This window comes from Scleropages formosus, chromosome 2 (assembly GCF_900964775.1).
Source record: "Scleropages formosus chromosome 2, fSclFor1.1, whole genome shotgun sequence".
NCBI classification, from domain to species: domain Eukaryota; kingdom Metazoa; phylum Chordata; class Actinopteri; order Osteoglossiformes; family Osteoglossidae; genus Scleropages; species Scleropages formosus.
The window spans coordinates 36,207,654-36,232,852 of record NC_041807.1 but is presented as its reverse complement, the minus strand read 5'-3'; the positions used below and the strand labels follow the sequence as shown (position 1 = coordinate 36,232,852).

Genomic DNA, 25,199 nt, shown 5'->3' with positions numbered 1-25,199 from the left:
AAACCATATACGTAATCATGAAATCTCTCAAATCCAAACACAAGTCCCAAGCACTCTTTCTCTATCTGAGCATATCGGCTTTCAGATTGCGACATTGTTCTGGAGGCATAAGCTACTGGTTTCCAGACGTGAGCCTCTTCTTGGAGCAAGACTGCGCCTAGCCCATATTTTGATGCATCTGTGGAGATTTTGATCTTCTTGGACGCATCAAAGTATACAAGAACTGGTGCCGTTGTCAACGTTGACTTGAGGATATTCCATTCTTCCTCATGCTTGCTTGTCCATCGAAACTCGTTTTTGTGACTCAGCAGTTCCCTGAGTCTAGCTGTTTTCGTGGAGAGATTTGGAATGAATTTACCAACAAAGTTCACCATCCCCATGATCCGCAGCACACCTTTCTTATCCACTGGACTCGGCATGTCAAGGATTGCCTGTATTTTACCTCTATCAGGCCCTACACCATGTCCTGACAACTTGTCGCCCAGAAAGGTAATTTCAGTTACACCAAACTGACACTTGGCTTTGTTGAGCCGCAGTCCATATTCCCTAATTCTGAGAAGTAGCTTCAGAAGCCTCTCGTTGTGCTCCTGTAATGACGATCCCCATACCACTATGTCATCAACATATGCACGAACTCCACTAAGCCCTTCTATGATGTGCTCCATGGCACGATGAAAGATTTCAGATGCTGATATTATGCCAAAGGGGAGTCGTAGGAAGGAATAACGTCCAAATGGTGAGTTGAATGCGCAGTATTTGGTGTTGTCCTTGTGAAGTTTTAATTGCCTGAACCCTTGAGAAGCATCAAGTTTGCTGAAATATTTAGCACCAGCCATCTCACTGGTAATCTCCTCACGCTTTGGAATCTGGTAATGCTCTCTTTTTATATTCGCATTTAAATCTCGAGGATCCATGCATATCCTCAAATCACCATTCTGCTTCTTCACACAAACCATGGAGTTCACCCAGTCTGTGGGTTCCTCCACTTTCTTTATAACTCCCAGAGCTGTCATCCTGTCAAGCTCCTTTTTTAGTTTATCTTTTAGTGGTGCTGACACTCTTCTTGGAGCATGTATCACAGGCTGAGCATCTTCTCTAAGCTGAATTTTGTAAGTAAATGGGAGAGCTCCCAGCCCCTGGAAAACATCCTCAAATTTGCAGACAATATCATTTGGAGTTTCCTGTTGTGCCAATGCTACATCATGACTATTGATGCAATACACTCGTCTGACGAATCCTAACTCCTCACAGGCTTTGTCACCAAGCAGGGAGTGATGATCATCTGGGACTACAACAAAGACAAGGCGATGAATTTTGCTCTTTACACGTACTTTGAGTCTACACACACCTTGAGTCTTTATGTCCTGCCCATTGTAAGCTTTAAGCGACACTGGACTTTTCCGAATGTGAGGTCTAATTTTCATCTCCCTTATGTCACTTGTGCTTATCAGATTGGCCTTGGCTCCAGTATCAAGTTTCAGTGAGACAATGGATCCATTTATGTCTAATGACACAATCCATTTATCCCCAGACACACCGTCCACATTTGAGACATTTTCTTCTTCAGTCTCATTGCAGCGCTGAACACTTTCTGTATCACCGTTGATCATCCCCACAAAGAAAGTCTCTGACAATTCCGTCTCTTCCACAGCATGCACATTTGTTGTTGACTTCGACTTATTCTTCTTTGAGAAACATTGTTTGGCAAAGTGGTTCATACCTTTGCATTTTGCACATTGCTTCCCATAAGCCGGGCATCGCCTGGGTTGATGCACCGAACCACATCTTTTACAACTGAATGCCTCAGTGCCTGTCCTCGGCGTGGATCGTGCACTTCGCTTTTTCATTTGTGGAGCGACAGCGCCGACTACTAGACTGTCAGGAACAGCAGCGCTCACTTTGTCACCGAAAGTTTTCGAATGCAGCAAAGCAAGTTCACTCGCATGACAAATCTTGACAGCATCGTCTAACGTTAGCTCCATTTCCCTAAGCAGTCGTTCCCTCACTTTCTTCTCGTGAATGCCAAAGACAATTTGATCCCTAATCAGCGAATCAGTCAAAACACCAAAGTTGCACGTTCTCGCTTTTAGCTTCAGGTCAGTTAAGAAAGAGTCGAAGCTTTCTCCTGGAAACTGAACACGCGAGCGGAACACATACCTCTCGTACGTCTCATTTTTCTTGGGCGAGCAGTGCTCGTCAAATTTCCTGACGACTTCCTCAAAAACCTCTCCATCCCCAGGTCTTGCGAATGTGAAGGTGTTGTACACGTCTAGTGCCTGAGGTCCAGCCACCGTCAGAAGCAACGCAATCTTTCGCGCATCTGGCTTGTTATCCAGCCTAACCGCTTGCATATACAGCGAAAATTGCTGCTTGAACGCCCGCCAGCTGCTGTCGACGTTCCCGGTTAGTTTCAAGGACTCAGGCGGTCTAACAGCATCCATCGTAATCCTCGCGGCCGTCATCTGCTCAGAGCACTCCTGGTACCATGTTTTGTTTACTCAATAAGCACACTGAGAATGATTTTGTTAACTGGCACGTAGCCTCGTTTAATGTTCACGCTGGGTTTTTACAACCATGTGCGTTTTTGTATCTCCTCTAAATCCGCTTCCTTGCTGCCTCTGTATCCTTCCTGTACCTACCGAACACATCTGCCCTCTATAGGTAATAACAGAAACAACAACTGATCACCACAACGGTGTCTTAAAGTCCATGCAGGACCGAGGATAATCGTAGCAGTTCGCTATTTTATTTCTGATAAACAGGTTGTTGTTGAGGGTGGGGGGTCAGTCCGATCATGTCCCTTGAGGACTGAGTGTTGTATTGATTTTAAATTTCTTGCACATTCTGCATCTACAAGAATATGTTATTAAAAAAAAAAAAAAGTGAAACAGCTTCATGGAGGACTGATGCTATTGTGACATATAGCATTATTGTCTACAGCGAAAAGCACTTTTGGGGGACAAGTATCTGCTGAATGACTAAATGTAAATGTTTCAGCGAGCACAGATTGATTTATTGAATGAAAAATTTTTTTTCTATGTGGAAAAAGTTAGTGTAGCAAAGTCTTTGCACGTAAAGAAAAGATTTGTGTGTTTGCGGTTGTGAATAAAACCACAAGCTTAACCGAAAGCCTGTTCCCTAACAATGCACCAAAAGGTAGGTAACTGTTTTCATATCTGAGCATTTAACTGTTTGCTATGGAGGTGGTTATTTACTTTTCAAATCTAGACAGTGTGTCATTTGCTCTCTTCCTGCGGTGAGAAATTCCTTGCGGTTTAACCGGAGGCCACGAAATGAGTTCCCACTTGCCAAATATTTAAAGCCACCTGTATTTGTTAATGGCGCTGAAAAAGCACTTTCCCCATGAGTTAAAAATCAAAGCCACAGCCTTGTTCTAACCAATTTACAAACAATGATTTAAGTCTGCATTTATTAAATAAAGACGTATAAATTGTTTTACCATTTCCTTTTTCACTGTTCTTTTCTCACAGACGACATCGTTTGAGCGCTAACTGAACCCACGCCGTCATTTACCTTCGAAACCACTATTCAAGAGAAAATGGAGGGGGGAAAAAAAAAAATCAGTATACAGAGCTATATAATGATTTTAATATAGAAAATGGGTTAACTGTTAGAGTATTTACAGTATATTCCATGCTAACAGTACTACGTACAGAACAGCAAACAATGTGGGGAGGGGGAAGTAAATATGGTCATACAGTAACATAGTTAAGGCTTAAATGTGTATAAAAATAACAAATTATTAATATCTAAACATGAGAGTAAAAGGATTATGAAGGAAGTCTTTTATACACAACTGTACAGAATTTATCTGGAAACCCAAAACAGAAGTCTGGTCTTAAAATTTGAATTACAAAACAGTAATAAGGTTTTTTTTTCTTTTTTTCTTTTTTTCTTTTTAAAGCATAAACATACATATTCCCATTTACTCCATTTAAAAAAGAGGGTCTGTTTTTGTTGGCAGTTTTATTCAAAAGAAAATATACAGAATATGTAAACAAAGTCTCAATTGGAGAAACCATTGTGGCGATGCTTTGCAGTACATCCAAGGAAATTTTTTTTTTTTTCCCTTTACCTTTTAATGTCACCATCTGTTATTACTGTTAAAGTGACGCTTGCCCGAACATGTCAGTCAGAGTTGATTACGGCCACGCCAATCTGACCGAACCGAATTTACAGAACAACATGCGAACGTGCCGAGGTTCCCCTAAGTGCCCGATGCGCTCAAAGGGACGCCTCAAACGTGTACTTCCGTGAAGTCCGATAGCTGACGTTTTTTTTCTCGACATTAAAAACCCTTTTCTTGCTGCCTCCACTTGTCATTAGACAATTAAAACCAGCATAACTCTTTCTATGCTCTTACGAACACCAGTCAAATATATTAGTGTCATTCAGCATTCAAACTTTCTCTTTCGGGGGGAAAAAAAGAAAGAAAAAAAAAAGTTAAATCCATATTTTTATAAATGTTCCCCAAAACATTTATAAAGTTCTGTTGGATTTGCCAATACTGATTAGGACTGATCGCTGAAAACAGTCACAAAGATGAATACATTTAATAAAACAAACAAACAAAAAAAAAAATATTCACAATCAAGTTACAGTAGCTACGTAAAGAAACATGTTCGCAGAAACATGCAGAGATTCAAATGCCACTAAATGGAACATACATACGGATGTATTTAAAATATGAAGCTGCTACTAAGAGCCAGTCAGGTGTACGAACCCGTCTGCAGCGTCTCCATTATACAGGGCTGCATAAAGAGAGATTGAGAGCAGAACAGGCAAGAAATCGACATCCCTTCCCCGAAAGCATGTCAGTTCATGTCATTGTCACAGTTGCTATTTGCTCGAAGACTTAAAAAAATATTCATTGCTTCTTTTTAATATTTTCGGCTGGCCTATTTAAAGCAGTGGACGACACCACATTCTTACTACGGGAAAAAAACTTGCTCTTGGTCAGTTTAGCTCTTACTTAATGTGTCTTCGCTCGGATACAATTTTTTTAATTCACCATAATGCAAAGAAATTAAGAGAGACTTATTATACAAATGGGAAAAAGAACCAAGTGTTTTTAAATGCGGTAAAAGTACTTGTAATATACTATGCACTATGACAACCCTTAGCTGCCTTAGAAAATACTTGTGTTTGTTTCGTCTTTAAAGACCAACACAACAAGACTAAAACATGAAAAGTGCTCTAGAATCTTTTTGGATTTCTCCTCATAATCACACAAAAAAAGGGAGCTGATTCTCGGTAAAAAGTTGCTGTCGGGCACATTTTTTTTTTGGAACAAACAAGAGCACCGAGTACTTGGGCTTGGGGGGGTGGGGGGGGAGGCGGGAGCTCGCCGGCCCTGTGCGGAGACGGCGCTCAGATGAGCGCGATGCGGATGGGGATGTTCGGGGAGTCTGTCCGCTGCGGGGAATGCTGGCTCACCAGATGCTCCACCACCGTGTGCTTGGACATGTGCTTTGTCAGGTAGGTCTCCTGAAAACACAACCAGGGCAAATGGAAGATGACTTGATGGGGCGATCTCACAACGGTTTATGTACAGATACCAAATGAGAGAGAGCCTGACTGACAGGATGTAAATTACCATGCAGGGAAAAATTTGGCCTTTAATCCGTTTATTTGTTTAGGCAGCATCGACACAACAGCCGAGACTGCTTTTCGAACGCGTCTTCACAACGGCAGGCCGTGCACCAAATGGCTCCAGAGCCATGATCTCAGCATTAAATACCATTTTATCAAGTCAAGTTAAGCATTTTCAGAAATTCTAATGTTAATTATTTATTTTTTAAAATTTTTGTCTGTAGCTGAGCAAACAATCTGCACTTCTGCCTCCAGCCAATAGGTGGCAGTAAAACAGCCAAACACAACAGAATACGGGACCAAATTAGTTCTACTCAATCCCTTGGCGTTTATGGCTAGGTTAGTCGGCGAGTATGATGTTCTATGTCGATAATGGGGAAAAAAAGGGAAACAAGTGCATTTCCCACGTTCGCGGGTGATTCAGTCAACAATCGGCACTGAACGCGAGCTCGCAGAGACGACATTTTTTCTTCAAGTAATTTTAAATTAGTTTTAATCTATCTTGGAACTAAGCAAAACGTAAAATCAAAAGTCTTTCAAAATATTTTTACTTTATGTACAATCAACATTTTCACAAAACTTAACTAATGAAAAATTTGAGGGAAACCTGCTTTATTAAAAACTTTTACTGATTGCGACTATGTGGCTAAAAGTGACTTTGGCGTAACGAACAGACTTCCACTCCCAATTATGCTTGTGAGCGGAGGAGCCCGTGCGCTTTACATACTGAATATTCTACATGGGCAGGAAACGGCATGTGGCACAAATGGCGCAACACGCACAGCGACATACTCAGCCGTAGAAACGGGAAAATATGCACAGAGCTTTGAATTTCCCTTTCGTCCGATTATGAACTAGTCCATATTGATACTGCTCAGCTGGACTGAACCGCCCTGAGAGAACAGAGCGAAAGAGAGGCAAAAAGGACCCTCTGTGTCGGAGTAAAACGCTACACCGTGACAGGATCTCAAAAGACGTAGCTTTTCCTGTTTGTTCGCGCTTATTTTTCTCGATGGTTTAGGGCGATATGTCACCCGAAACCACAGTGTCTCTGGTACTACGATAAGCGACGTTTTTTGCAACGCATTTCTACATCATCTACGCGAGATCAACTTTAAGTGAAACTCGCCGACAAACCCAAGTATTTCACTCGGTACGAACCTGTTAAACCAGTAAAATAACCTTTTTCACCCCGGTTACGTTTTAACAGCCGCCGAGAGGATCCGCGCTCACGGTTCAGTCGGATGTCATCCGAGATCCGTCTTCCCAGGCGCTGTTCTCGTACCGTCTCGGTTACGTACCATTTTATCTAAAACGAGTACTTCCAAGATGGTTCTCGTATATTTCGACAGCAATACGTTAATGCAGACATTTCGGAGGCTGCGCGGCACTTACGGATACGGACGTATAACTGCGGACAGGTTAAGGCGCAACTCTGACAGATGTCCGCACACGGGAACGCGCAACGTGCGGGAGGGTTAAGACGCGCGGAAACAACGGTGCGCCGATGCGCGCGGAGGGGCGGGAAGCGTCCCGCCGAGCGACGCTACTCACGGAGGTGTACGCCCGGCCGCACACGCTGCAGCAGAACGCCTTGCCGTTTTTGATGGCGTGCGCCGAGAGGTGGATCTGCAGCGAGGCCGAGTCCGCGTAGGCCCGGTAGCAGTTCGGACACTTGTACGGCTTGTCTTTGTTGTGCTGCCTCTGGTGCGACTGCACGGGGAGAGAAAAGACGAGACCGTCTCAGAACGACCGCGCTCGCTACAAGGCTGAAGATGACAAATTACACAAAGTAACTACATTTTTTTTCCCCAAAGTTCTTAGTTATGTCCATTTTTGTATTGATTATGATTAAGGTTTCCTGATTGCAAAAATGCCACCAGTTCTTCTAGAGTGTCTCTTTTAGCTTGGTACTTTAAAGCCACTGGAAGATTCTAGAAGGCACCAGAACATTCTAGGAAGTACTAAATTACAGGTACCGAAATGTTCGATGCTTGGAACCCGGTGTCAAAATGTGCAGGTTTCAAGAACATGGAACACTTTTCTAAATTTTCTAAAAACTGACACATAGTATGAACGCCAAAAAGCATGACTAAGCTAACAAAGCTGAATGGAAAAGGCAAAAAAATAAATAGTGTTATTCATTCTTAACTGTTCATTAGCTGACACTTTTATGCCACGCATGACCCATGCATACATTTTTTTTTCCTTCTGGGTAAGTAGCTTTGATTAAAGATACTGCATCCACTACAGCACCAAGTAGAGTGGAATGTGAACCTGCAACCTTCCGGTTACAAGTCCATGTCCTTAACCGCTGCAATACTTGGCGCTTTAAAAGTACGACAGTCACATATGCTATTTCTCATGAGCGCCGTTAACTCGTATTTCCCAATAAAAATGAGTGAACGTATCCACCAAACGTGGTATTTGCATCTTTGAACACATTTCATGCGTTTCATAGTATGTCAAGGCGGCGAACTCAAACTCAACCCGTTCCAACCCCCCTGTAAGCACCTGAAGGTTCGAGAGCTGGGTGAAGGCCTTTTCGCATCCGGGATGGGCGCATTTATATGGTCGATCGCCTGTATGAATTCTTAAATTAAAGAAAAGGGAAAAAAAAAAAAAAACAAACAACATCAATGGTGGAGACTTGTAAGAACCTATTGTTATATACAATAAAGCACGTAAAACAAGAAACACCTGAGGCGCAACACATTTCACAGCGATGATGTTTCCTGATATCGGAAGTGCTGCCAAGATCACAAGAGAACAATCGTGTGACGACAGTCCAGGAAGAAACGGTGTTTCGGCAGCACGAAATCAGCCGAAAACCCCCTTAAACACGAGGAAAATTATAAGAGCAGCTTAGATTGAAAGCGAAGAGAAGGTTTGGTCAACACGAATCGGGCTGTCAGTCGTGCACCGGAGCAGTAACGCGTTTCCTTATGATTTTGCTCAGCAGCAGGCGATCACTGCACACCAGGGTACTCCGTAGTAAAATTATTGGTCTGTATTTATGTGACACATCACACCTTATTATGACAAGGCCAGAAATACAGCACAACCACACTTTGGCCAGAAGATGGCGCTACAGAAAAGGGACAGGACTTCTGTCTCTGACCTACTTACCTTGATGGTGGTTTAAAAAGAAAGAGGTAAAGCCGAACACCGGAACAGAGCAAACCAAAGAAATTTCCTGTGGCTTTTACTTTTCAAGTTATTACTCATACATGCGTTTCTTCCGCACTTTATTTCAATAAATCATTCAATCCATGTAGACAACTCTTCTAAACTGCCCCCTTCCTACCTCAATAACTAACTTTATTTAAGGTCATTTCTCGCTCAAAAATCAACAGTCCAAGCGAAATGATGCGGGGAACACTACAAAAAAGGAATGCGATCACAGGAAAGGCGGTAAATAACACGGTAAACTCCTTTCTCCTACACATACCGCATCTGAACATTTGAATTTCCTCGTGGCTTAGCGTGCAACGGTAACTGCGCCCCCTGCTGGCCACCGACAGGAACAACATGGCGAGAGCAGATGCGAGACGCGGGCTGACCGAGAGCGCCGACCTGGTGTGCTGCTGCAGGTGGGAGAGCTGGCGGAAGGACCTCTCGCAGTAGGAGCAGTGGTAGGGCTTCACGTCCAGGTGTATGCGCAGGTGCTGGGCCAGGTAGGAGGCGCTGGCGAACGACTTGGAGCAGTGGGGGCACTTGTGCGGCTTGGCCTCCGTGTGCGACTTGGAGTGGATCTGCATGTCCGACTTGCTGAAGAAGGTCAGCGGGCACACCTTGCACCTGCGTGGCACGCAAAAGTGTGTGTGCGGGCGTGCGAGTCACATACTACCTCTGTGGGGCTGTTAGGGACCCACCGTGAGAACACACACACACACACACACACACATATATGGCCTATCAAAGACAGACTGCAGGAAAAGAAACACAAAGAGAAATTATTCAATGTGTATGAGAGTCAAGAGTCAAGCTAAGGATTCTATTACTAGTCTGGCAGACAATAAAATGTTCTCGTTCTTCACTATCACCCCCTGGTGGCCAAAGAAGCTCCTTACACCTTCTAGATGTTTCTCAAATCACTTAGCCAACTATTTCCTCCAAATGACAATGTCTTACCCATCGGTCCAGCAGGGTAATTTTTACTGCATCAATTCGGGCTAAACACCTTGATCAGGTGTATTGGAGCAGGAGGTGGGATATGAACCCGTGACCTGATGCCGCTCCGATCACTAGGCCACGTACTGCCCCTACATCAAACCACTGCATAATAAAAACCTCCTCTTCACAAACACACCTCAGCCCACCAAACTGCGGGAAAAACACATTTTAAACTTTAAACAATAAAACTTTTTTTTTTACATTCAGCCATAATAAGTGACGTAAAGCTGCGCTGTACTGACCGGTTGCTCTCAAACATCCTGTCATGTTTCTCCGTCAGACCATCCGAACTGGAAGCCCGCCGAGATGGTTCTCGTATATTTCTACACATCAAGCCTATTAATTATCGATTAATAATTTATCCAGGGAAACCTGACCGAGCCAGCGAACCCTCAAAAGCTTCAAAGACGCGGCCTCCGGCTAAAACTTCGCAGTCTGCGGTCAGCAATGGAGCGGGGGGTTGTGACAGGTACTCCTCAAGGTGCCAAAGAGTTGCCCCAAGCACAGATAAGACTAATTTTTTCTTTTCCGGCTCACTTTCTTCTTAGACTGATATCAGAAATAGAGTCTATCACTTGTCTTAGCTCAGGAAATGGATCGCACCGATCGCCAGTAACGACTCGCTTCCGTTTCGTCGCCAGGTTCGGTCAAGAACGATTTTATTCCCGAGAACCTTCCCGCCACCGGTGACGAGGACGGCGTATCCGGTTAGGACCCGGCAGAGTGTGCGGCGTCAGCCGTGGAGCGAAGCGCAACTTCCTCACCTGTAGGTTTTCCCCTCCTTGGCCGTAATGGTGACCGCGGACTGGTCGGTGCCCGCGGCCAGAATGGGATACGGCACGACCAGCAGAGGCCCGGAGCCGTTCTCCGCCTTGATCTTCTTGCGTCCGCGCGGCATTTTGGGTGGCGGCCCCAGCAACCCTGCCAGGCCCCCGTTCTTGAGAGGCTCCATTCCCGCACCGCTGGCTAATCCGGAAATGACATTCTGGGACGGCGCTCCACCCATTCGGTTCTGGCTGCTGGAGGTGGGCGTGGTGGGGGTGATCGCCTCTGAGGTGTTGTGGCTGGCGTTGCGAGACGACAGCGAGAGACCTGCGGGACGGGCAAAAAACAAACTGCTCCTAAAACACACGCGCATCTCAAAGCATTGGCCCGATTAAGCCACCTCGACCCCTGAACTGTCAATTTTTCGGTTTCTTTTTAAATAAATGGTCCTATAAGTAAGTACTGTGGCAGTCCGGTTATGACTATGTTCTAAAATTATGAATGCTATCTGGTATTTTTTTTTAAATGCCTCTCAAAATTTCTCTTCGCAGAGGAACAAACGCAACCCGTGTTCATGCAGCCGGCCAACAGATGGCGGTAAAACGCACCGAAACAGAATATTAGGGCGGGACCCCATTCAACTCATTTCCTTTCCATAACTGGTGCCTTGAGAGTTGGTGATTAGAGAATAAATTGTTCCAGCAGTCGGCAACGAACGGGAGTTTGCAGGGACTTCATATTTTTATTTTGGGTCATTACTTTTATTCTCGACAATTTACAATGTCAGGTTTGCAAACTAAACTTAATTTCTTACCAATTTATAGAGTTGGTTATTTTCATGGAAAGTACAGCAGGAATGGGATCAGAACCCATGTCCTTCAATTGCAAGCTGATGGCTCTGAACCAGGGGTCTCAAACTACCGGGCCCGTGGGTCAATACCGGCACAAAAGACGACGCGAGGAGGCCAACGCATCCCGCCCGTGAGTAAACTCGTTTGCTTGAAACCACGCTGACATTGAACAAAGCGCTTTGCTGCGTGTGCTTTCAGTGCCCATCATTGTTCTGCTTTTTAAAACTAAGCAAAGCCTCCTCAGCTACACCCTGTTCGGAAGTTAACAGCTAGGTTTCCCTTACAGGGAGGCCCTTTCGAAACGAAAAAGAAAGGCCGATCTTGAGCTGGGACAATTTCAAGAAAAATGTACCTTTTCTTGGCAAGTATAATGGATACGCCACCTGCCTGAACGAAGAATAGCAGTTATGAAAGAATATGATGTCAGATGTCATATGTACGTGTGTGTGTGTGTGTGTGTGTGTGTGTGTGTGTGTGTAAATGCTCAAATGTGAAAGAGAAGGGTTTAAAATTGTTGTTTCCCTGTTACATCACTGGTGAGCGGAAGGACTGCGCTGTCCCCCATGCTGAGCATGAGAGCTGCGGTTGGATCTCTGACATTTATGAGTTTGAGACCCCTGCTTCAAACCCACACACACACACAAACACAGCGGCCGATGCCGCTTGTCCCGAGTGGGGTCGCGGCGAACAGGAGCCTAACCCAGCAGCACAGGGCGCAAGGCTGGAGGGGGAGGGGACACACCCAGGACGGGACGCCAGTTCGCAGCATGGCACCCCAAGCCTCGAACCCCAGACCCACCAGAAAGCAGGACTCGGAGAAACCCGCTGCGCCACCGCACCACCCTCCTGTTCTAAGCCGTTATTTAATAAAATAAAATAAAAAAAAAAAAGGGGGGGGGGGGGAAGGAAACTGTATTTATTGTTCGTTATAACTATAGCCTAGACTTTCACATAACGTGATCTGTAAGTAAGTCGAGGGAACTCTGTATTAACTTGCTGTTGATTATGACGTAGTAGCGGGAGTGATTTTGAATGACAAACCGAACTCCGAAGACAGCGAATTCCCGTCTCAATTTGGCCCCTAAGCCGAGGAGCCAGCGCAAGTTTGAAGACGGAGCATCGCGTGCGAAAGCTGTATTAAAATAGGAAATGCGAAAGGAAGCACCCCGCGCCAAAGACACGTCCGGACGTTACCTGAAATGTGGTTCATTCTCGAGGGCTGGTCTACAATCTGCCGCAGATGCCAGTCTTCTCGCAGTCCCTTCGCTTTCAACGCCGACTTATCGTCCAGATTCAAGTTTACATCACCGAGAATAAGGCCTGTTGCAGATGGGGAGGAAAAACAGGTTTACGGGCAATACGCGCACGCACGAGACGCACATCGCGGTGGACGTTTCTCCGCTCCTCCAAGCCCTGTCACGAGTGGCCTCAACAACTAGCGCCGCGAGGTTCCCACTTCAAATCCGGCAACGTGGGGGGTGGGGGTTGGGGGGGGGGTCCGCAGCCGTACGCCGTTTCGGATTTGTGCCGGCGAAGCAGCGAAACGGGCGCGGCCGCAGACGCGGCTCCGCGGAACGTTCCGGAACGCCGGCGCCGCCGGCGCCACGGCGCTCCCGCGAACGGGCAGCGCCAGGCAGGCACCAGTACCTGTCACAGTGCTGGAGGCGGGGCGAGCATGCAAGGCGATGTCGGGCTGCGACGAGCCGTGCGAGTGGAGAGTCGCCACCTGCTGGAGCTTGGGCACAGGCACGGCGTGCTGGCCGCCTTCCGAGGGCGAGCCGGGGACCAGCAGGGGCTGCTGGGAGGGAACGGAAGTGTGCGGCAGGTGTGGAGGCCTGATCTTCTCCGCCATCAGCTGCTCTTTAATCTTATTGATCAGCACGAGGTTATCTAGCTGAAAGAGTCGAGACAAACAGCAGCTCAACATATGGAAAAACGCACAATTAACAAAAACAGCAGCAGAGTGAAATGTAAGAGGCAGAGAGACAAAGTACTGTGTTAAATACAGGTACAAATTTAGACGACAACTGAAATTAATCCACGATGCCGAACACGTTTCACGTTTTAGCCGCTATGACCAACGTCACGGTGGGATGGGACGCTTTGAAAACGCGTATTTCGCTATGAAAACTTGGGGAGCAAATGTTCAAAACCAATCAATCACGCATCTCATTTTTCTTCCGTGGAAAACGGAACAATTTCAAAGGATCTTCGTTTCTTTTCCCAAACCGAGTGCCGTTTCTCCGGAACGTTTTTGACCGAACACAATTTTTCATTTTTATTTTCTGCAATTTCAAACACCGGTGACGCATCTCCGCCGGGGTCTTAACTGGACCGGGACAAGAGTTTGGAACACTTTCTTTCCCTCGACGAAGAAAAGGCCGCCGGGTAACAATTGCGCAGATCGCCGTTCCGTTTTACGCTTCGTCTGCGAACTTTTACCCGATCCGGCCATTCGGAAAAAGAAGCTACGGCGCGAGGACGAAAACGATGCCAAAAAACCACGTCAAGTCTGCAAAGCTTGAAAAGGAAAAAAAGAGTAACGGTCCGGCATGCGTCAATCGCCACGATCGCGACTCGAGTGCCAGCGGCGCGGTGAACCATACGATGAAATCTACATCTGCGGCGCGGCGAAATAGCTGTGACGCGGTAGAAAATCCACCATGGCGACAGTTTCCTGCACGCCGGTGTCGTTTCCAGGAGATACGTACAAATTAAGTACGGAACGCGTGAATGCGAAAGCCACGTTCGACAGCCGTAAGGGGTACGCCGCCGTGGCCGAAACGCGTTCGGCGAGCGGTCTTGCGACGCGGTCGACGAGCTCTACCTGTACAAGAGCCGTAGCGACAGACGGCTGAGGAAAAACGTGGCCAAGATTCATCATTCGTCACCAGAGCAGCGAAAGTATCCTGCGGTTCAAGCGATCGCAATCATAACTCTTAGACCCGAACCGGTAACAAAACTCCACTATTAATAACAGCCTTTACGATACAGTCTTTCCGCATTTGCTTTCAAAAGTGAGTGACACCCAGAAATTATTCCACTTGCCCAAGAATTTCTAATGATGCGGAAATTCCAAGTAGAACCGACGACTGCTTTGCACACGATTTTTTTTTCCCCTTTTCTTCAAATTATAATACGAATATGGGTTTCGCTCGTTGAGCTTTCACCGCAAGAACTTCCCAAGCCTTTGCTGCAAAAGGTGCTTCTCTAGCCCGATTTTCCAGGATGCTCCGAGAAGAAGCACCCGTGAGACCCGCTTCACCGGTCACGTTTTACGCTCTTTGCCATACGTCCACCCCCGTACGGCGTGGAGACACCCGTCTCCTCATGTCCGGAAGTTCTCAAGCATCCTCTTGACTTCAGACCGGTACCCAAAAATCACCATGATCGTCATCCTAATACCTGCAATAAGAGAAGATTTTACAGTCCCTATGGGGAGAGGGCCTGACGGAGGACGGAAGTTCTCACCTGGCCAGGCATGGAGGGAGGCGGCGGCCAGAAATATGGATTATTAAATCGAGGCTCTGCCATCCTGAGACATAGGAGACAAGGATTTTTCGTTCATTACCCAGACAATAACAGGCAGGTGTGTAAATGTGCTTCGTGGAATCACTGTGCTTAAACAATCCTGTAGCACTTCAGGTTTTTTCATCTTTTTTTCTTTTTGCTGTGATTAAAAATTTACTTGTGGTATTACTCATTGATTCCACTCAGTTCAACAACTATTCTTCATTAATCCCAAAACTTAGGAGCACAAAAAAAAATTATACGTCATATATATCAACAGTGGTTAAGATGAGTGTATCTCAGAATTTGATTTACATGTATTTCCACTTGCAGGAAACGGTGAAGTTTTCAACACAGAAGACATGAAAAGGGGCCTCGGCTTCTGTTTACTTGATTCAGCAGAATATTCTCAAAGGCGGAAATTGAAAGCCGCGAACGTCTCGCCGGAGACGGCGACGCTCGAGAGGTCGTGATTATTCCTCTTCACAGACAGCCTTTTATTTCGAGAGACGCTCAGAACCCCACACATCCAAGGGCATTTCGCACAAAAATTATCATCCCACTAAAGCCTCGGCTTCTTCGAAATTGCTCAAAAATTCTGTTTCTTTTTTTTTTTTCCTGGGGAGATGACAATCTTTAACTTTAAATAGGCCTGCGACACTGTGACTGTTCTTATTTCTACACCGCACATCGACAGGGAGGACTACAATGACAGTGCGTGCCAGAAAAATATTTATTAAAAAAAAAAAAAGTGTGTTATATATAAATGCATTTTATTAAATACTTTCAGCAGCCCTTTTTTTTTTTTTAAATACTCCAAGAACAATAGCATAATTATTCAAGTGATATTCATGCATCTTCATACATGTTTATTCTTACTGTAGATATGATTAATTTAAAAAAAAAAAAAAAAAAAAAACCCCAAACCCAGATACACACAACAAACAAAATGCAGAAGAATATTTCCTGGCGACTGAGTATCTTTTATGGCGGAGCTCCTGGATGTGGTATCGAAAGAGAGAATTTGCTGGAACTTGCACTTGTTCCCCGAGACGCTCTGCTGGCTCTAGAGACGACACGCAAGGGGGATAGATGACGGTTGCCGACACACATCCGATTCCTGTCCCTTTGGCTCCGCCCTCTTTTCCAATGGGATGGAGGGAGGGGGAGGGAGCGTCGGAATTGCAGACGGGTCATCGGAGCCGCTTTAGAGACGGGACAGCTTGCAGACCCTCATCGGGCATCTTCGCCATTTCTGACAAAAATAAGCTGCCGTTTCCAATTATTATCGGCTCAATTAAGTTTAACCGATTCCTTAATGAGCACTGAAGGGGAACGAAGCATCCCCGGTGGCTTTCTAGCACCTATGCATTCCAAAAAAAAAAAAAAACCCAGCACAGGGCGATGAACTGCAGTTGCTTCGGGCCCCAAATCGCTCACCGGTGAACGGATTTAATTAACCAATTAATTTTCTTCGAGTTCCAATGAATAATGCAAGAAGAAAACCTAGAAGGAACACCAGTCGTAAGGTCTTACAAATGGCGTAGAACTAAAAGGAAGTCTAAATGAGGACAATAACGGAAGTAATTCGGCGACGCCCGGCACGAGTTAAAAACGGCAAAACCCCTCGAAGAACGACAAACTCTCCCATTTCGAAGAATCTGAACAATTTCCTTACAGTAAAATTTAAAAACATGCTTCTAAATCCACTAAAACAGGCTGTGGTAAGGTAGTGTCAAAAATGCCCTTAGAAAAGTAAAGATTGTGTCTGTATGTCACCGGTGTGCATAATAACAAGTGGCCTCTATAATATACGTAGTATCGACATTTATTCGTTTAGCTGATGTTTTTCTCCAAAGCAACTTATATTGTTAAGGTTACAATTATTTACCCATTTATACAGTTGGGTAATTTTACTGGAGCAACTTAGGGTAAGTAGGGTTTTTAGAGATCTAGGTACTACGGTCAGAGGTGGGGATCAAACCTACAACCTTTGGAGTGAAAGGCAGCAGCTCTAACTACTATGCTACCAGCTGTCTTATGATCCTACATTTAGATCTATAATATCTTCCTATAATAAACAATGGAAAGCATTCAGATCCAATCAGCCCTTTCTGTTTGGTGAACTTTTAAAGATACCTGGGATGATTAAACAATATATTTGAAACGGGGCTGGGGTGGTGCAGTGAGTTTGATCGGGTCCTGCTCTCTAGCGGGTCTGGGGTTCGAGTCCCGCTTGGGGTGCCTTGCGATGGACTGGCGTCCCGTCCCCCTCCAGCCCTACACCATGCGTTGCCGGGTTAGGCTCCGGCTCCCCGCTTGGGACAAGCGGTTTCAGACAGTGTGTGTATGTATGTATATTTGAAATGAATAAAGGAAATATAAAAAGTTAGGTCATGGTGAATGAATCTAAACTACACACAAAAAAAAAAAAAAAGGCAAGTGTCGCAAATGATGCAAACCGGAGACAACAAACTGCTCCATGGAGATGGACAGCGTGTGATGTACGGAGCGCAGAAAACACTGATCAATTACACTTTACCCTTACCTTACCCTTCTTATGTAATTATTACTGCATTTGATAGCCTTCCATTCTAATTCTTCACTACTGTACTGATGTAATAATAAGTAACAGTTACTGCAGCCAGGCATTTTTTTGGATGCTGCATGCAGATTATTGTAGCAGAGGAGATCGAAGGCAGTCATAACAGGAGGCAGCAGCAAACATCTTGTCACCACGGTAGAAAGCACATTCACACGTGTACTGTAAAAGACATTTACCTGTAAACCCAACCCCAAAAAAATTTCCTTCCCATCACAAAGGGAATTGCACATATATTTAGACATGCTTGTTTTCTCTTTATTCGATATTAAGGGCAAATTGTTACGTTGTCACTCTCACTTAGTGGGCGGGAATCACATCTGCTAGTTTGTACACAAGCACTGGATTTTCAGGACACCGTTTTATAATTGTACAAGACTATTTTAACTCAATGTACAGTAACATCTGTGTTATTAGAGAGATTTATAGTGAGATGTGGTCACAAATAAAAAGCGAAGTATCCGCAAAACAACGTAAAGTGGGGCATTGTGGAGCAAAGACCATCTGTATCTGATAAATATGTTTATTAAGCTGTATTTATGCCATACATATCCTGGTGGAAGCATGGTGGTGCAGTGGGTAGCCGTGCTGCCTCACAGCATCTGGACCGTACATTCCGACGTGGGTTCGATCCCCACGGTCCGTTAGAGCTTGCGCGTTCTCCCTGCGTCTGTGTGGGTTTTCTCCGGGTGCTCTGGTTTCCTCCCACAGTCCAAAGACATGTGTTTCGGACAGACCGGCGACTCTAAACTGCCTGCGCCGTGTGTGTTACATTGCTGTGCCATACGATTGCGGGAAGTTTAGTGTAGTGTACCTAGCACGGTAACGTAGATTGGGTAAAGCTACATTGTAAATAACGAAAAAGCATCCGCTAAATGAAGAAACGTAAACGTGTATACGGCGCAGCCTTGTGCCGCGTGTTTCTGCGATAAGCTCCGGACCACCGTGACCCAAGTTTGAACGTGTTAACGATAGTTAATGGATACACACCCCGTGCGATGAGATGGACAACATTGGAACGCTACTGAACATTTTCAACAGGTCTTTATGTAATAATTGAAAACGTCACCAGTTAGCCAGTTACCAGCATTAATGATTCTCATCACGGTACTTCGTTCCGCATCGACTACCCGAATTTAGTGCTTCCAGTGTTTTTCCTGGGATAATGTCTAGTAGCTTTAGGGTATTATTTAATCTTACCATAGATGCATGTGATTTCTTTCATTTAGGGCATGTTGATTATCTCAACCAGGTATGGAGCAACTGTAATACCGTATCTGAACGAGACGGAGGTGGGGCATCAATACTGAGGTTATGGGGCCACTATGAAAGTGACAAAATAAAAAGGAAGAACAACAGGAATTACAGAAAACTACTTGTTCATATTGGGGATTAATCATAACGACTAAATTTATCATGCCTTTATTTTAAAGGTTTAAAAGTGGTTTTAGAAATGAGCAATGTGCAATGTCTGCTGGAATAATTTTCTAGTATTTTTCCCATTACTGGATAATCTGCTGCTTTAGAAGCAAAAAGAGCGTATTTATTTAAAAGATAACGTATACAGAATTGTAAATATAAATATATAGGGTACTTCCTACACATACAATTCTCAGCGCTCTACTATTAATAAAAAGTACCATGACCATTTAGATCACTGAATCCGGATAACAGCAAATTTGTCAAATTTAACTTTGTGTCACTAAGGAGCAACGGCAAACAATTGTGCATTTCGGCACCACCGAGCTTTTTAAAAATTATTTTTTATTTTCGTTTCTCCGACTTTTAAAACAGAATCTCAAGCGTTTCCAAAAAAGTCTGCAACTCATACTTTGATCTAAATTGAGATGAGGAAAAAAAATTAGTTCATATTTTGGAAATAGTCATTTAATTTGCCAAAGTGAATTTAATCGACTTAATGTGATAGTTTGCTTCACTCTTCATTAACGACACAGTTATTCTGCTGCGGCGCTAATAATGCCATGGTAAACGCAGTAAAACGTCCACAGCGCACAAGTGCAACAAAAGTTGCCCAACTCTCAAAGTCCCGCGGCGCAAACCGCGCGCAAACTAACTCAGGGCGCAAAAAGCGGACGTTCGATTAAAGACGCGAATGTTCGACTGGCGCAGCAAGAAGAAGCCGCGAGCTCGGCACGTGCCGCATTCCCGCACACTTTTATTACAATTTCCAGACAAAAGGAAAACAAAAATGGCAGCCCCGTCTTTATTTTTATAAGGATTGGACGCCATATTCTGCAGATCAAAACAAGTAGAAGGAGGAAAGAAAAAAAAAAAAAAATTCGTCACAATTGGCCTCGATAAAAGGACGCGGGTCCGAGCGCGCGCGAGGCGTCAATGTCGCACCGGGTCATTTGCATAAAGAGCATCAGCGATTGTTTACGAAGAAAAGCGGGTTTGAATAGCCCGGTTAAAAAAAAAAAAAAAAAACCCCAGACACTTCCTATAACAATCATGCCTTGCAAAGCGACACCTCCTAGGCGCGTCCGTCCGCCTTACTTACATTCACAGTGTTGGCAGCGCAGACCTAAGACGGATCTTATCGCCAGTATTTAGTAATTCACGCGAGTTCCGTTTTGCAGAAATATGCGCTTTGCATGATGTACCATTTTCTTTTTTTTTTTTTGTTTGTCATTTCCAACTTTTCTTCCGCGACCGAAGGGAAGGAAGGAAGGGAGCAGTAGCAGCGGCGGCGGCGGCAGCGGGGGGGGATGCGATGCAGCGCATTCGGAAGCGGGCCGAAGCGGGCCGAACGCGGGCCACGCGCCGAAAAAGGAGGGCGACTGCTGCACACTGACCTTGCAGGCGGCCGGCGGCTCTGTCGTCTTGCACTCGCGCAGTACGTTATAAAAAGGTCGCGACGCCGTTTGTGCCTGGCTTCGCTGCCGCTTCACATCTTCCGGGTCGCCTGCCGTTCACTTCTGGGTGCTGCAGGCGTGCGCGTGCGAGCATTGTCCTCGCGCGCGCGCGGGTGCGCGCGCGCTCGGCGGCGCCGAGAACGGCTTCGGCGCCTCCGGAACGTCCGCGGCTCTCCCGCCCCCACCCGCTCGGTCGGCACGTGCGCAGCGCGGTAATGTTGCGCTTGACGCGCGAGCGGATGAGGACGCGACGTGACGAGAAACAAAAGAGCTACTGTGCGCGTGCGGACGGGATGTGCGCTCTGCGTGTCCGCGTCCGCATCCGACCTTTTTCTTTCTTTCTTTCTCTCTCTCTTTCTTTCTTATTTTGTACCCCATTATTATCATACACGTGCTTCGTTTTATTATATCGTTTTCTCATCTCTTCTTCTGTTACGGGCCGCCCGGTCGGACAGTCGTGCGCACATAATTAATACCCGCCAAAAAGCTGCGCGCGTGCGGACCTTTCAGTTCCCTCTGCTGCGATAGAAAGCATGACTAATAAATCCAAGGAATATGACATCAACATCGTCCCATTTCGGTCTGTGTAGCAGCGACCTATTTGTTCCACGAAGGGGATTATTAATAAACTAAAGTGTCGTCAATCACCATACGATAATACGCCTTAAGAAAATTCTTTTGAACCAGCGGAGTTCTTTGAAGTGTGTTTCTATAATGCACTGCGCTAAATACATATATTTTTCACATGAAGCAAACTCCACTTTTTGATATTTCAGAATACATCTCATTGCTATAACCTCGCATAAGCCGGTAGATCTGAGACATAAGCGATCACTAAAATTGCATAACCGGTTGCCTAATTAATCGTAAACTCCCGATGAGCTCAGTAATCCTGCATTAACAGAAGTGGGTTTATCACCAAGCTGTATGAAATCAGCAAAAAGATTAATTATCTAATTAGCCATACATTTACAGATATGTCTCTATTTTTGTGTAATCTCTGTATATTTGTGTGTATATCTCTCTAGACATATGTATATAATCAGACCCTCTGTGCGTGTGTGTGTGTAGTTTCAGTAAATTCTGTATATATACAACACTGCAGTGGTAAATTACATATTGTCATGAGAAGAGCAGCAGGTCCAGTCTTTTGGGCACAGAATGACAGGGTATGGCATGGAATGGCAGTTCTTATTAGATAAAGACCTTGTTTTATTGTATCTTGGGCTGCTTTGTCAAAAAAAAAGAGACAAGCATTTTTTAGAACATTTTTATTTTTATTTATCATGCCTGTCAAGGGATGTACAGAAAGACAAGGAAAAGAGATAATTATCCATTAAAGACCACACATTTTTTTTTTCAAGATGTCAGCAAAACGATTAATTATTTTCCCTCAGAAAAATAACTCGTTCGCCATATTAAGCTGCTTTGTTGAAATATAAATAAAAAATGCATTGGAGAATGTGATTTCAATACAAACAGCAGATGAACAAAAATCGGGATTGATTGTTTTATGGATTGCTTCTTTGGGGGAAAACGGGAATCTCTCTCTCTCTCTCTCTCTCTCTCTGAAAAATCGCTCTTTGGTTTGGATTCACTGTCCCAGCCCAGATGCAGCATGGATTTACAGTTTTTTTTTTTTTTTAAATTGTATTATTGTATTGTTTTTCATATAAAAGCATACTTAATATTTGTCACAGTGGTGCCTTCAAGTAATATACAGTGACACCTAGTGGTCAAAGCTATAATACATTTGGTTCATAACTGGGGTCCTTTAAGGGACTCTTCAAAAATGCTGTGGTGACATGTGCTTATTAACACAACACAGGACTTTCCAGCAAGACCTCCAGCCATCATCTTTTTTTCAGAGACCATCTCTGCACATAACTGAAAAAGTCCAAGTTCCACTGCTTTCTTTCTCCATGGCTTGGCCAGTAATGTTACAGTGTTCCCTCGGGCATTCCCTCTTGTTCAGTTCCCCATGTGCCTGATGATGGCATCACCTAAACAAATAACGTACTTTGGAGCGGGTGCAGAGCCAGAGCCGTCATGCACTTGACGCTGGTCTCCGTATCTCTCCAGACATGCTGCTTTCAAGATGTTTGTGGTACCAGGAAGTGAAACAGGTGGATGCTGAACTCACAGAGCACATCGTGGTCTTTCGAAATCTTGGGTGGTGCGACTTTCTGCCTATTTTTCAACGATCTGTTAAAAAAAGGTCACTGCCTCTGCTACCGCAACATGCTCACAGTAAAGGGCAACCTGGTTTTAGAGAAGCCGCGTCACGTTGCCCACTGCCCAGATGGGCAGGAGAGGAGGGTTCCTTGGTCCCAGCGCTCGGAATTCTAGGCTGACCACTGGGGCTGGTCAGCCTATTCATTTCTAAAGCCCTTGAGAAGAAATCATCTTGGGTGACACTGGAGTCTGGAAATGCCTTTGATGAAATGGATCATATTTTAACTTGTTCAAGACAGTGCTGAAGCTATGCTTTACAAGTGAGCGTGGGCCACTCTTTCCATAAACGCATCAGCCTGACCGCAGCTGTTTTCACTGACGACACTTGGCATGAAAAGTAAAAAAAGATGTTCTGCTGCGGCGTGACTCGCTGCTGCTGCTGTTCTCTCTTCAAAGGAGGGACCCGTAGCCGACTCTCTTGTGGGCATGGGGCTGCCCGCTGACTCCCACCATCAACACATCTCCCTCCCTAGTTACAGATGCGGTTCTACTTGCCATGGTCACCTCTGAGGGTGAGCATGGGAATCACGTGCAGTTCAAGCACAGCTTGAAACACTGATTTAACAGTGCTGGCCCAAGAGGACGTGTAACTTAAGAGCGGTCACGTTCAGGTCCCTGGCATTCGGCAACTTTGAACCTGGACTGTTGCACTGCAATATTATAAGCTAAAAACTTTATGGAAGCGCTGGAAAAAAGAACAACGGCAACCATCGGCATAAATAGTCACTTCTTTCTCCTACATATCTGAGGTCGTGTTGCACAGCATCCTCATGAGGTCTTCTGCTGAACAGTCATACTTTACACGACTTGTCCCCATACAGCGAAAAACCTTTACGTTGGCATATGAAATATATTTCCGTTTTTTTATCAATAGGCCTATTTTGTTACGTGGTCATTTTACTTCCACAGTGGGGATTTTATTCTGTACAAATGGCTTGTACCACACTCTCTGGGACAGAGACGCAGACTTGGTGTCCCAAACCCAAAGGATTTTTGTCACTTGGTGATGTCAGTCTAGCTGTTTTCTGGCTAAATCTAATGCATGAGCCTCTAAGACATCACTCTGAAAACAATGATCACTAGTGTAACTAAAGCCTTCATGTGGCCACCATATGAAGATGATCTTACGTCAGACGTTTATCGCAATGCTGCAGAGCGTCCCTAACAGCATAGAATTCATGTCTTGTGCGGAGTGAAAGACAAAGGCAGTGAACTTATGAACTTTATTTTTGCGAAACCATCTTTGAACCACATTTTCAGTATATCTCAGAAAAAGCTGATTTAAAAAAAGGCAAACGGTGGTGGGAAAGACTGCAAGGAAAGATGAAGACAAACTGAAAAGAAATAGAAGATAATTTCGAAATGATATTTTTGGTCCAGGAACCAATCTTTTTTTTTTTCTTTTCTTCCACGAGAACTACACACACACACACACACACACATTTTCAGAACCGCTCGTCCCATATGGGGTCGCGGGGAACCGGAGCCTACCCGGTGGCACAGGGCGTAGGGCCGGAAGGGGAGGGGACACACCCAGGACGGGACACCAGTCCACTGCAAGGCACCCCAAGCGGGACTCGAACCCCAGAGAGCAGGACCGTGGTCCAACTCACTGCGCCACCGCACCCCCCCACGAAAACTAATGGTAATAAAATTTCATCACAATGGAACTTGCTTAGTGGGATAAATTCATGGAACAAATTAACCCTGTTATGTAAATGAAGGGTGTCTCTATAGTCAAGCCCTAAAAAAATGCTGACGTTTGTATTTTCCCGGAGGGGGTGCGGTGGCGCAGTGGGTTGGACCACAGTCCTGCTCTCCGGTGGGTGTGGGGTTCGAGTCCCGCTTGGGGTGCCTTGCGACGGACTGGCGTCCTGTCCTGGGTGTGTCCCTTCCCCCTCCAGCCTTACGCCCTGAGTTGCCGGGTTAGGCTCCGGTTCCCCGTGACCCCGTATGGGACAAGCGGTTCTGAAAATGTGTGTGTGTGTGTGTGTGTGTGTGTGTGTGTGTGTGTATTTTCCCATTCTGGTCCACATTTCTTTATTTTGTAAGTTATCTCAGCATAGACAACATGAAGCTGGAGTCGTCTCGTGTCCGGGGATTTGGACATGTTATAGGACAATTTAGTCATTATCACTTAATATTTGTTCCGTAAATCACAGTTACGTCCTATCCACCCACCACACACCTATGACCTCACTGAATCATTGCAAATAATATCGTTTGCACGTTACAAAACATTTTTTCTTCCCTCAAGCTCATTCATCTCTATTATATTGATCATAAGGTCACAAATGCAAAGGCAGAAATTCTCTATATCATCTTTATATTTCCCCATTTCGATCATGCGAGGCATCAGAAACTGCTTCATGGAAAATACTGTGAATCATTACAACAACTCAACTGTTTCGTGTGTGTGTGCCCACTGTTCTTCTGTGGTTTTTTTCTGTTTGCTCAGGCAGTATTCAAACCACAGTTTTTTTTCTTTTTCTTTTAAAAATCCCAGCTCTCATGGCATTTACACGTGCTTTCACTGCAGGTGGAAGGGTGCTCAGTAAAGTAGGTTATGAT

At 45.0% G+C, this 25,199-nt stretch overlaps 1 protein-coding gene across 3 annotated transcripts; it reads right to left on the bottom strand.

Annotated features, from left to right (window-relative positions):
• Positions 1-3,488: 3,488 nt before the first annotated feature.
• On the bottom strand, positions 3,489-20,542 carry znf362b (zinc finger protein 362b). Of its 3 annotated transcripts, none has more exons than XM_029249625.1 (9): positions 20,334-20,542; positions 14,877-14,940; positions 13,053-13,299; positions 12,600-12,725; positions 10,554-10,881; positions 9,190-9,414; positions 8,128-8,206; positions 7,168-7,326; positions 3,489-5,508 (listed from the first exon to the last, which is right to left on the bottom strand). In XM_029249625.1, the coding sequence occupies exons 2-9, from the start codon at positions 14,937-14,939 to the stop codon at positions 5,392-5,394; spliced, it is 1,344 nt and encodes a 447-aa protein (XP_029105458.1). In that variant the 5' UTR covers position 14,940; positions 20,334-20,542; the 3' UTR covers positions 3,489-5,391. The 3 variants fall into 3 exon arrangements, with proteins under 3 accessions (XP_029105458.1, XP_029105457.1, XP_029105459.1); XM_029249624.1 differs by lacking the exon at positions 20,334-20,542 and adding an exon at positions 20,039-20,327; XM_029249626.1 differs by lacking the exon at positions 14,877-14,940 and having other exon boundaries at positions 20,334-20,541.
• Between the last annotated feature and the right edge of the window lie 4,657 nt (positions 20,543-25,199).